The sequence below is a fragment of the Notolepis coatsorum genome (assembly GCF_963971535.1).
Source record: "Notolepis coatsorum genome assembly, chromosome: 14".
In the NCBI taxonomy this organism is placed as follows: Eukaryota; Metazoa; Chordata; class Actinopteri; order Aulopiformes; family Paralepididae; genus Notolepis; species Notolepis coatsorum.
The window spans coordinates 7,875,246-7,888,524 of record NC_140178.1 but is presented as its reverse complement, the minus strand read 5'-3'; the positions used below and the strand labels follow the sequence as shown (position 1 = coordinate 7,888,524).

General features: G+C 42.9%; 1 protein-coding gene across 1 annotated transcript in view; it reads right to left on the bottom strand.

Moving 5' to 3' along the window:
• The window catches only part of cntnap1 (contactin associated protein 1), a gene marked incomplete at both ends in the record, with an annotated part of 51,248 nt that overhangs the window by 36,514 nt on the left and 1,455 nt on the right, over positions 1–13,279 (bottom strand). The window contains 6 exons of the mRNA XM_084328347.1: positions 2,200–2,374; positions 4,177–4,326; positions 6,459–6,720; positions 7,755–7,904; positions 10,941–11,125; positions 13,175–13,277. Of these exons, the coding sequence (XP_084184473.1) occupies positions 2,200–2,374; positions 4,177–4,326; positions 6,459–6,720; positions 7,755–7,904; positions 10,941–11,125; positions 13,175–13,277 (1,025 nt within the window). The remainder of the gene's footprint in view (positions 1–2,199; positions 2,375–4,176; positions 4,327–6,458; positions 6,721–7,754; positions 7,905–10,940; positions 11,126–13,174; positions 13,278–13,279) is intronic.

Sequence of the window (13,279 nt, the reverse complement as noted above, 5' to 3'; positions counted from 1 at the left end):
ACATATGAAGTGTGTAGTATCCTAGTAGAGCTACATATGAAGTGTATAGTAGCCTAGCAAGCTACATATGAAGTGTATAGTACACTAGCGAGCTACATATTATGAAGTGTATAGTAGCCTAGCAAGCTACATGAAGTGTGTAGTACTAGTACCCTAGCAAGCTACATGGGAAATATAGAAAGATAGGGATTAGGGGTTGATGTAAAGGGCGTACTATAAACAACACAAAATCAAATGCACATGAAAGGAAATAACTCCCCTTATCATACTGTATGCCAAGCATGAGCCGTGAGGAAAGAAAGGAGTTTTTTTTTTGCACCGGCCAACCATAAAATAATATCCAGTAAACGTCTTTTGTTATTACATTATTTCACACTCGCACAGTGGAAATGAGGGCTTTATAGCTAACCCCAGTAGTCCAAATTACACCATTCATCTCTTATTTCAACCACAATAGCTTTATAAAGGTCACACAGAGATCTCCCCTTCAGGGTGAATGATGAATTGAAACACATCTGGTTCACATCACCATGATTGATATTACTGGGCTGAAGACGCAGCCCACCGCTCTATCCAGGGCATACCCTATGTCGACCGTATACACACAGAGGACATTTAGCTCATGCTCAGGTTGGGATTCCTTTCTACTCTTTTCCCACTGCTACAGTAGTATAATTTTGTATGTTTTTTTTTACCTTAAAACTAAAACATAAAAAAAACATATAGCCCTACCTTGTATTGTATAGTTTGTATAGATAACTAATATGTTGTATGTTTAGTTTTATAGTTTAGTTTAGTTTATAGTTTCAGTTTATAGTTTATTTATATCGTATTTAGTTTATAGTTATAGTTTATATGTATAGTTATAGCTTATAGTTATAGCTTGTATTATAGATGGAATATACGTTGTGTATGTTTACAAATGTACGGTTGAGGAGCCGGGGGAAAACAAACATCTCACGTTTTTTTCTGAATGTGTGTACAATTAAAAAAGCTGTGACAATAAAATAATCGGAATCGGAATCTCCAAGGTCGACAAACACCTCGGGTGGGAACAGGTGCGGAAAGGAATCCCAACCTGAGCATGACATACTAAGGCTGTCCCCGAAGCCTGTTTTTGGGATTCGAACTTCGTCAGGATTTTTCGAACGGACGTTCGAACCTTTGTTTTTAATTTAATAAAATAAAAATAAAAATTATATCCTCAACCTAAATCCTCAATTTGAATAAATTGATTAATCTGATTAAATTTGTCTCTGTTTTTTTATTAAATCAACTTCACAGACCAAGACCCAGCCCAGGGAGAAGCCCCAGCCCAACTAAATCAATTAAATCAACTTTCTTTAATCAATATAACTCATCAGTTTCTTTTAATACTATAATATTAGTGTAGCCTAATCGAGTTTCTCTGCAACTGTGAAGAAAAACCCCATTGGTTTAAACAGAATGAATAGAAAAAAATATTAAAAAAATAATAATAAAAAAAAAAAAAATTTATAAAAAAAATGTAATTCGAATGTTGATTTAGAATTCGAATGCCAGGGCGGATGGGTGGCGCAGCAGAGATTGCGCTCGTCACCAATGCGAGAGACTCCGGTCTCGAATCCGGGTGTCAGCATTGCCTCCGGCTTGGGCCAGCCGTCATACTAACTCGTTTGGCTGAGTTAGTGGGAGGGAAGTCGTGGGTGGTAATCTGGCGTTGTGGACAGCGACTCCTACAGGTCAGGTCTGGGCGCCTGCACAGCAAAAGACAGGAAGTGGTGAAGGCAGCGTGACCTCCCACGCGTTACACTTCACCAATGAGAGTCCACGCTGTCAGGTGAAAAGAGAGCCGCTGGCTGTCTCCACATGTGTCGGAGGAAGCATGTGGTTGACATCAGGGCTCCCTAGACCGACCAGTAGGGGGCACATGCGCACAACGACCAGGTAGATGAGGGGGGAATTGGCATAACGACTCAATTGGGATGGGAGGAAAAGCACAGAAAAATCAGGCGGAGAAAAAGAGGATAAAAAAATAAATCGAATGCCAACATAACGAAGGAAGGTTCGAACGTTTGGGCTCAGCCCTGTGACGTACCTGTCGGTGATGCCGCAGGACCCCAGCAGCAGCTCGGCGTAGCGGCCCCTATGAGACGTACCTGTCTGTGATGCCGCAGGTCCCCAGCAGTAGCTCGGCGTAGCGGCCCCTATATGATGTACCTGTCGGTGATGCCGCAGGTCCCCAGCAGCAGCTCTGCGTAGCGGCCCCACTGCCGCTGCAGGATGATGTCGATGTCCAGCTGCTCGTTGTCGATGTAGATCTGCTGCATGCAGCCGTGGAAGTGGTTGAGCTTGGTCTCACACTTCCTGATGGTGTTGTTGGTCTTTGGACACCCTGGAGCAAGGGGGGGGGGTAGAAGGACAGAGTCCGGGGGTGAGCAGTGGATGTGGATGTGATTTCAGAACAACCACCTTGTGGCACACTGGGCCGATGACAAATTCCTATAGCGAGCTACATATGAAGTGGTATTCGCTGCTGGCGGGACAAAACCTCATAACTCAATTTTTTTTATATTTTTTTTTTATATAAATCAACTCCGTAGATCATCCTCCATATGTGTGTGTGGGTTTTACAAAGTTTAAACAATGGGAAAGCATTAAACCGATCATCTGTCTAAACCTCCTAACTCTATTCACCCTCAAATCTGTGTTTGTTTTTTTTAATCTGCTGAAAAGTTGGGTTTTTGGAGTTATGAGGTTTTGTCCCGACAGCAGCGAATATTGTAGTATATTGTATATTGTATGGTAACTCAGTTACTTCTATTCTGCATCGAACATTGTACATATGTCTATACTGAACACTGTGACCTCTATTTTTACTTCTATTTTACATGCTATACTATTTTATTTCATACTATCTTGTCTAGCACAGTCTCTGGAACGTAACAGTAAGAGAAGCATTTTGTATAAAAGTATTCTGTACTTCTGTATGACAACTATTAAAGAAACTTGAAACTTGAAGTGTGTAGTAGCCTAGTGAGCTACATATCAATCGCATCGGCGACCCAACAATGCACATGTGTGTGTGTGTTCCTGTGTGTGTGTCACCCATCGCGTGTGTGTGTCACTGCATGCCAAATAAAGACTTTAAAAAAAAATAAAATCCTGCATTATGAATTGTGTAGTAGCCTAGCGAGCTACATATGAAGTGTTTAGCAGTAGTGTTTAGGGCAGCAGTGGCTTAAAGGATAGAGAAGCAGGTTTGTGACCGGAAGGTCGCCGGTTCGATCCCCCGGACCGGCAGGAAAAATCTGGCCTGGGGGGGAAGTGAATTATTAACTCTCTCCCAACCAACCGCTGAAGTGCCCTTGAGCATGGCACTTAACCCACAACTGCTCCAGTGGGGTTGCTCAGTGGCCAACGGTGTCAGACTGTGGTTGTACTGGCCAGCTCCCAGGTAGGCTGGTAAAGCTATGCCTCCTAAAGTGTGAATCGGAAATACAGAAATACCGGCTACAGGCTTTCTGTTTCCGGGCACCCCCAGTTCTGTTTATAGTCCCCAGCTAAACAAAACAAGCAGACGCTCATAAATCTCGAAAACAAGACAATGGAGTTATCAGCGGACATTTTCAACACAACTGCTAGAGTCTTCACTGTATGCTTGTATGCAGTGACAAATAAACAAGTGTCTAAATGGACAGTCTCCTAAATCTCCCAGCCTTTTGTACATGTAGTATCGTGAGGCGGCAATAACGAGCTTGTTTCTGGGGGGAGTGCATTTTCATGAGCACCGTGTCGTGAATTGGTCCATTCGGAGGCAGCTTTCAGGGCCGGGACATTCTACCCGATTCACACTTTCGGCCGTAGTGCTTTACCAGGCTTTATCTCTCGAGATAAAGCTGGGAACGAGGTTAGCTCCAAGGTGTGAATGGAACTGTGTGAATGTGAAGCAGGGCGTCGCTGAAAAAGAGCATCCGTGCTCAGCGAACCTACCCTGGGTAAAAAAAGTATCTAGTATCCTAGCGAGCTACAGATAAAGTTTGTTCTTGACAGTTGGCCTATCTGAAACCCTGCCCCTTTTCTTCTCTCGATTTTGGAAGCGAGAGTTGTGATTGGAGGATTGAGAAGAAAAGAGGGCAGGGTTTGAGATACAGTTAATTCAATTGAGATTCCGATTCCGATCTCGACCCGACTCGCCTCCGAAGAAGTAGCGGTCCCCCGTGCGTATGGTGAAGGGGTTGGTGATCTTCAGCGGAGAGCCCTCCTCCTCGTCTATGGTCAGGGTCAGCAGGTTGTCTCTGGCCGCCAGGTCCACCGTGTGCCAGTAGCCGTCGTTCAGACGGTAACCTGTGGACGAGAGAGCGCAGCCTGTGATAATGGCTGATTGGACTGAGAATAAAGGAACCATAATAATAATAATAATAATAATAATAATAATAATAATAATAATAATAATAATAATAATAATAATAGATTGGATTTGTAATGCACTTTTTGTTCGCTGGGATCCCAAAGTGCTACACTACAGGGTTAAAACATAGTTAAAACAATAAAAATTAAATAGTTATTAGTAAAACAAATAAAATAAAATACAGAATAAAAGTAAGATAGAACATAGTTAATTAAAAACATAGTATAAACAGACAATTTAAAAACAACAGCACAAGACAATTTAAATAAAAAGCTAACAGTCAAAGGCCTTTTTGAACAGGTAGGTTTTCAGGCCTGCTTTAATAAAAGAGTCCAGGCTCTGTGGTGCCCTCAGCTGGATGGGGAGGCTGTTCCACAGGCGTGGTGCAGCCGTGCAGAAGGCCCGGTCCCCCATGGTGCAGAGCCGGGTACTGGGGACCTGAAGGAGCAGGCTACCTGCGGATCTGAGGGTGCGGGTGGAGGGTTGTGGAGTGATGAGTTCCTGAAGGTAGAGGGGTGCGTGTCCGTTTATGCAGTTATGGGTGATCATCAGGATTTTGTAATTGATCGGGGATGAGACGGGGAGCCAGTGTAGTGAGTGGAGGATGGGGGTTATGTGATCGTGTTTACGGACTCTCATCAGGACCATGCACAGTATGCACAACGTTCTTCAATAGTTGGTACATACAGTATCAGTAGCTGGGAAAACCTGACAAAATACACTGATGCCTGGTGCCTACTGTTCAAGATCTTAAATGGCAAGGCCCCTCCACCTCTCAGTACTTCTGTCAAACAAAAAACATCTCATAATAGGTCCACAAGATCTACCCAGAGAGGGGACTGTACTGTGCCGTTTAGGTCCAGATCTACCCAGAGAGGGGACTGTACTGTGGTGCCGTTTAGGTCCAGATCTACCCAGAGAGGGGACTGTACTGTGCCGTTTAGGTCCAGATCTACCCAGAGAGGGGACTGTACTGTGCCGTTTAGGTCCAGATCTACCCAGAGAGGGGACTGTACTGTGCTGCCGTTTAGGTCCAGATCTACCCAGAGAGGGGACTGTACTGTGGTGCCGTTTAGGTCCAGCTCTACCCAGAGAGGGGACTGTACTGTGGTGCCGTTTAGGTCCAGATCTCCCCAGAGAGGGGACTGTACTGTGCCGTTTAGGTCCAGATCTCCCCAGAGAGGGGACTGTACTGTGGTGCCGTTTAGGTCCAGATCTACCCAGAGAGGGGACTGTACTGTGGTGCCGTTTAGGTCCAGATCTACCCAGAGAGGGGACTGTACTGTGCCGTTTAGGTCCAGATCTACCCAGAGAGGGGACTGTACTGTGCCGTTTAGGTCCAGATCTACCCAGAGAGGGGACTGTACTGTGCCGTTTAGGTCCAGATCTACCCAGAGAGGGGACTGTACTGTGCCGTTTAGGTCCAGATCTACCCAGAGAGGGGACTGTACTGTGCCGTTTAGGTCCAGATCTACCCAGAGAGGGGACTGTACTGTGCCGTTTAGGTCCAGCTCCTTCAGTCAGTCCTGTTTTGTAGTCAGAGCCACTCAGTTCTGGAACACCCTACCAACTGAAATAAGACACTGTGGTACCTACCACACATTTACAAAAAAACTCAAGACCTGGTTATTAACAGGGAATTACCACTAACATACATACTAACATTCCTTTTTAACAAGGCTTTTGCCTGAATTTTCTTTTACTTTTTTTTTTTTTTTTTTTTTTACTTCTATTCATTTTACTATTATTTTTATTTTATTTTACTCTTAGGTTCTTCCAATTTACTGGTTGTTAGTCTTTTTAATTGTTTTTATTAATTTTAAATTGTTTTATTCATTTAACTTTTGTATTTGTCTCCTGTAAGCGCTCTGAGATTCTCGCGAATGTGGAGCGCGCTACAAATCGAATCCATTATTATTATTATTATTATTATTACTGTAGGAAGATGGGGTAACAGAATGTGCTAATCTCTCCCCAGCAGTTTACCTCCCCACCCCCTGGACTACCCCAACCCCCACATCACCCCAATCTCCACAATCAACCTTCCTTCCTCTAATCTCTGGCCCACCTGCGGCGAACTGCAGTTTCTTCTTGCCGGGTTGAAAGATGGTGACGTTGACCTGTCCCTCGCTCAGGCCCAGCTCCAGGGCGCCCAGGTCGTCGGCGAAGCGCGTGAACATCAGCAGGCCCGTGTAGTCCCAGGAGCGGAACTTGAACTTGACGAACATGCGAGGCTTCCGGAAGAAGCCGGGCACCTGCAGGAAGTTGTTGGGTCCGGCGAAGGTCATGGGCTTGAGCAGGATGTCCCGACAGGCGTAGTGCATCTTTTTCTGAAGTGACGAGAAAAACATTCTAACTAGGGATGTTCGATATTGGCTTTTTTACCGATATCCGATATACCGATATTGTCCAACTCTTAATTTCCGATACCGATATCAACCGATATCAACCGATACCGATATATGCAGGGTTTCCCCCCCCAAAAAACTGAATAATTTCAGGTAATTAACATTACATATCTCTTTTCGTGGAATTAACACAACATTATGCATACTTTTGACAATAAATAAAATCAGAATTTGTTCTTACTTGCTTGCCTGGGTAAATAAAGGTTAAAAAAATTTAATAAATTTTTTTTTCTTTTTTTTTTTACCGATAATTTACAATATTACATTTTAATGGCAATATAATAATAATATAATAATATAATGGCATTTTAATATCGGACATCCCTAATTCTAACGTAAAGAAAAGCATTCACATCAACATCCCTGTTGTACTGTAAGACACAGGAGTCTGAAACACAGGCAAGGGAAGGGGTCAGTAGGTGGACACACATGTTTCAAATCTCCAATGTAGATACTATAGTTGGTCAAAGGTAAATGGACTGCATTTATATAGCGTTTTTAACCCGAAGCGCTTTACAACTTGTGCCTCACATTCACGACGGTGGAGGCGACCGTGCAAGGTGCCAACCCGCTCATCGGGAGCAGTTAGGGGTCAAGTGTTTCACTCAAAGAATCTTAGGAACCAGAATTGAACCAGGAACCTTCCGATTACCAGACGACCGCTCTACCACCTGAGCCGCTGATATACCCCACTGTCATTATATCTCATACTGGATATTTTTTGCATCTTGGTTCACCTATTGCTACTCCTATTCGACTGCTCTGCATTCCACAATTTAAGTGGAACCAAGTTAACACCATATTATTGACGGTCTTGGTATATAGTGAGCGTGAACATAATACAATAATAATTACAGTCGGCGTGTATTGTGAACCAAAGTGAATAGCATCTTTTCATAACAATGTTACGATCGGTGCTGCACGTCGAGGAGGATAGCGAGGAGAAGAAGCCGCACCTTCCGAGGGATTCGAATCTCTGGTTCTTCGTTCCTGGCCATGTCGATGACGTTGATCCCGTTGAGGAAGACGTTCTCCAGGCAGCCGCGGAAGTTAGGCGTGGTGGGGAGGTGGGGCACGTTAGTCTCGATGACTCCGCCGACATAGAACTAAGAGGGGAGGATTATTAAACCATTCAGTTTCAGATTCAGATTCAGATTCCTTTATTATTGTCACTTATTTCAGTACTTTACAGAAAGAAGAGTGAAAATATATTTATTGTGGTCCCTCGACCATAGCAGCTTCCAATAATAAAATACAATACATTTAGCATAGAATAAAATAAGATGACTAAAACAAGATTACTATATACAGTTCGAAAAGGTGTGCAGTGCAATACAATAAATGTAGCATAGAATAAAATAAGATGACTAAAACAAAGATGACTATATACAGTTCTAAAAAGTGTGCATTGCAGATCAGGATGTAGATATTTTACTATGAAATCGAATAACAAAATGGCTATGTACAGTTCCAAAGAAAAAAAAGTGTGGTGTGATGTGCAATGACTTGAGCAATGTGCACATAGAGGTTTTTTTTTTATCATCAGCAGCAGTGTTAGTTACCGTAACAAGAAATTGTCTTGATGTATCTAAAGAATGCTAATGATCCCAGAGTTCTGCAGTACAAACGGATACTTTTGGTCGTTCAACAGAAATTAAAACGCATTACATTTCAGCACAACTTCACCTCAAACAGGATGAAAGTAAAAATGTGTCTAATGTTAAAATGAGTGTCTTTATTGTTATGAGGCATCAAAATAAGAACCGTTTTAATGCTATAACTTCTGCTAGAGCCAAAACTGGGACCAGAATATAGGGACCCCAATGGTGGAGCCATAACCTACATGTATCCCCAGCCACCACTGCTAAGGGAGACCAGAGTGGAAACACAGATTCATATACACACTGGATCAGCCTCATGATATAGACCTTTAGCTACGTCAAGCGTTGCAGGGGTAAGGCTAAGAGAATAATCAAAGACTCTAGTCACCCAAACAACTGCCTCTTTGAACTGCTGCGGTCAGGCAAGCGATACCGGAGTCTCATGGCCGGCACAGAGAGACTCAGAAGGAGCTTCTATCCCCAGGCCATCTGGGCCCTATTCCCCGTACCTGGTTCAACTAAGTCGATCAAGAGTCCCATTATCCAGCTTCAGTTAACCCGATGTTTGAAGCCGGGATTTTCCTGTTCCTCGAAGGTGGATTCAGTCTCGTTAACTCGAACCAGACTTGAGACCCAGGATAAGTGCGCGCGGCCGCTTCAGTTGAAAAGCCAGCACGTATCGATAGCAGAGATCCTGATTTTCTAATGGCATTGATTGATTAATTGATTTAAAACTTTATTAACAGATTGCAGTACGGCTCAATAGCCTCGCCGACAAGTTAAATGCATGATCTATAGGCAAATTTTAAGTCCCTCATTACCCCAATCAATCAGATTCTATTTCTTTAAACTTGCCTGCTGGCAGTAGGTTTATGGATTGAATAATCAAATGAGATCTTGCTAGCGAAAATAATTAGTTTAACTGTTATACAGAATAAGGATACGGCTCTCTTACCCATTGATTGATGTATTGTGGATCTTTTACTTATCTGCACTGTCGTGTAACGGTTTGTGGTTTTGACTTTCACGCAGACGGCCCGGGTTCGAATCCTAGTCTTTTCCTTCTTTTTGCAATGTAGGAATAATTCAATTTGGTGCACGTTGAGAGCTATATAAAGAATGACATCCTCAATGCATGTAGATTTATAATATTTTAACTTAAAACTAGGCTACTTTTGCGTATAATCATTAATATTATATTCCAAAAAGATTATATTGGAAACACAGGGTTTCGAACACCAGTCGCCCGGTTGCCAGGATTCAGCACTAGCCGCTGCGCCACTGTGCCAGACGGGATAAATTCATTGTTTATCCATTAATGAACGAGAGACCCGTGTTTAGAATATTTTATTTTTGAATGAAGTTTTATCTCTTTATTCTCAAATGCATTAATGTGACGTCAACGGCTCATTCAATTTCTCAAATCCGTCAAACAGCGCATCTCATCAGACATTTTAATCCCAGTTACAATATCACACAAAAACCACAATCCCCGCATAGACACTTCAATTTGATGCTTGAATGAAACACAATCCGGGCGCTCCGTTAAGCAAATCTACAGCGGAGAATATATGAAACTAATCAGAGCCAAACGGCCGATAGGTTTCATTCATTAAAAATATCCCCGCGGGATTCACATTTGCAATGCGCCGTTATTAAAATAACCACATGCAGCGTGTATCGCGACTCCGAGCGCCGTATATGACGTGCATTATTTTATTTAGGACAAAGTAAATCTATAGGCTCAATATGATTTATTATCAGCATTTAGTTCTATTATTATACATTTCAAAACCCCCCTCTAGGAAAACGAAGCACAGAAACGTAATTCAGAATGGTATAATGCAGATCCTAGACTGTGAGAATCATTTCAGGAAGCGAGCTGTCATTTCTTTGCGGGGGCGTGGCCATGGTTCATCCGGCTAACTGAAGTTAACCCTGCTCCCGACCAGGCTCAAACTTTTTGATCTGTTGTCATGGTGATTTAGACAATCGAGCGTCGGGGAATGGGAAGGTCCGGCTTAAGTCAGGCTTGACTGGAAATTATCCGGCTAACTCAGTTATCCAGGTACGGGGAACGGGGCCCAGGTTGCTCAACGAACAATAACACTATGTAACAACCCATCATCTACACTCACAGCACACACATCCACACGTACACACTCACTTTAAACAAACACTCACCTTAATACTCACTTTACTCACTTTAGACACTTTAACAAACTATATTTATTGGTAAAGAGATTTGCACTACAATTTCATACCTCATTGCACTTTACCCTACGTTTGTACCTCATCCCATTTCTGCATTGTACCTCACTGTTACTCTTTTTACTCTGTATTGTATATTGTATGTATATTGACTGAACACTTTTTTTTTTTTACGTACTTTTGACTTTTTCTATTTTATACTTTTTATCTATTTTTATCTAGCACACTCCCAGGGGCTCATACAGGGGGGGAAAGCATTTCATGATAAAGTATTCTGTATTTTACCACAACTATTAATAAACAAACTTGAAAACTTCAAACTAGAAGTACCTGACTATCCAGGTCAAGATAGGTGAACTCTCCATTACAGATGGCCGTCACCGATTGGCTGTCCACGGTGAAGTTCACCTGGCGACCAAGTCTCTTGACGGTGACATAGTGCCAGTGTTGGTCGTCCAGGATGTTGCCGGCGGTCAGCGTGGTTCGACCGTCCACCTTGTGTACCGTGCTGCTTCCTGGGGAAATGAGAACGAAAAACAGAACATCCAGCTTTAATTCTAACCAAGAAAAAAAAAGGCAGGGCTCCGGTCATCAATCTGATACCGAAATTGGAAAAACCGACACAATAGTTTAAAGTCTCTCTTACAACCCTCTCTCTCTCTTTCTCTCTCTCTCTCTTACAACCCTCTCTCTCTCTCTCTCTCTCTCTCTCTCTCTCTCTCTCTCTCTCTCTCTCTCTCTCTCTCTCTCTCTCTCTCTCTCTCTCTCTCTCTCTCTCTCTCGCTCTCTCTCTCTCTCAGAAAACCATTGCTAGACAGACGACTGTAGAGGAGAATCTCTTTCATGATCTCAAACACCAACGTTGTCTGTGAACACTTTCCTTCAAACATACAGAGAACCCTAACACAAACCACATACATTCCTATACGTTCATATAACCACCTAGTACTGTACATCGGTTCGTTCCTAAAACCACTTACATTATCATAGGTTCCTATAACCACCTAGTACATAGGTTCCTATATAACCAGTGGTCATGGGACGGGGGTTGCGCGCGGTTCTACAGGTCTTTGAGCAGGAGCATGCGCACGCACGTGCACATCCGTGCGTGCACACAAGAATGCGTTCCACTCGACTCTGCGCCAAGTGCCCACCTGGCTACTTTGCATAACAATAGCTCAGGTCGTCAGGTGTGTTCAAATACTACAGTTGGACCATTCACTGAAACCCTGTGAATGAAATGTGTTACATTCCATTCCTAGAGGCAATTAGGCATCGTCTTTATTGGCGAGGGAACATGTATGCACATGCGCGGGATCACTCACACACACACACAAAAAAATTAAATCTTCTGGCAACATATTTTGGCTAAATATGCCTCGTTTTATAAATGTCTATTGATAACATAGTGCTGTAATAAAATGGTCTAATAAATATGCATGATCAAGTTCAACAACGTGTGCTTTTATTTTGATATTCCTTAAATTCCATGTTTGAAATTACGCGATACATTAAAGGGGAACTATTTTACTATTTCTTTCACTATTTGGGCACTTTTACACAATTCCTGTGAGTCTATGGAACACCTGTAAGTTTTTTTTTTCAAAAGAAATTCATTGTTTTGTATTTCTAATCAAGTACTCAAAAACAGCATTTTTCTACCTCAAGATCTTAAGCCGTTTTGAGGCTGGGCTCCACCCACTGTGTGGCCTGGTGCCAACTGCCACACCAACTGTCACATTATCATGCAGCTGAGACATCTCTGACATCACAGATCAGCACATTTTCAGATGACTCAGTTCAGTGAGGGTGAATATTGTGAGAGGAGAATTGGAAGAATGCGCCAATATGAGAATTAGAGACATAGATCGTATTAATATACGTCCACATAGCTAGGAAACAATGCTAAACACTGAAAAAGGCCATTTATAAGATAGTTCCCCTTTAAGTGTGGGGTCCCCAAAAAAAATAATCCTAAATAAAATGGGGTGGCGCGCGGTATGAAGCAGTTTGAGAACCCCCCTGCTGGTATATAACACATGCAGCCATAGATATATATAGAACACTAGATAGCTTGCCCGCGCTGCCGGCCAATGGAGAGCGACGTCGCTGAACCGCCGCCATCTTGTGAGGGTCAGCCTTGAGTGAGAGTGAGTGAGCTGCACAGACAAAAATACTCATAACTCGCTGAAATATTGACGGATTTACAAACGGTTTGGTTTATTACAAGCATTATTAATGTGGCTATGATTCAAGCGGTTTGTAAAAAAAAAACATCTTAATTTTTTTTCACAAGTATGCAGTATCATAACTACATCTTTGATGTTTATAGCAAACCAACCCGTTTGTAAATCCGTCAATATTTCAGCGAGTTATGAGTATTTTTGTCTGTGCAGCTCACTCACTCTCACTCAAGGCTGCCCCTGGCAAGATGGCGGCGGTTCAGTGACGCTGGTGACTCCGCCTTAAGCTATCTAGTGTTCTATATATATATATGGTATATAACACATGCAGCAGCCTACAGGCCTCTACAGAGCCGTGTCGTGTCGGCGGCAGCGCAGCACCTAGGCTGATGTGGAGGTAGAGGCGTCCCCTCTTCAGCTCCAGGGTGAACAGGTCCCCCTGGACCCCCTCGCTGTGCAGCAGCAGGCCGTCCTGCTCCAGGGTCT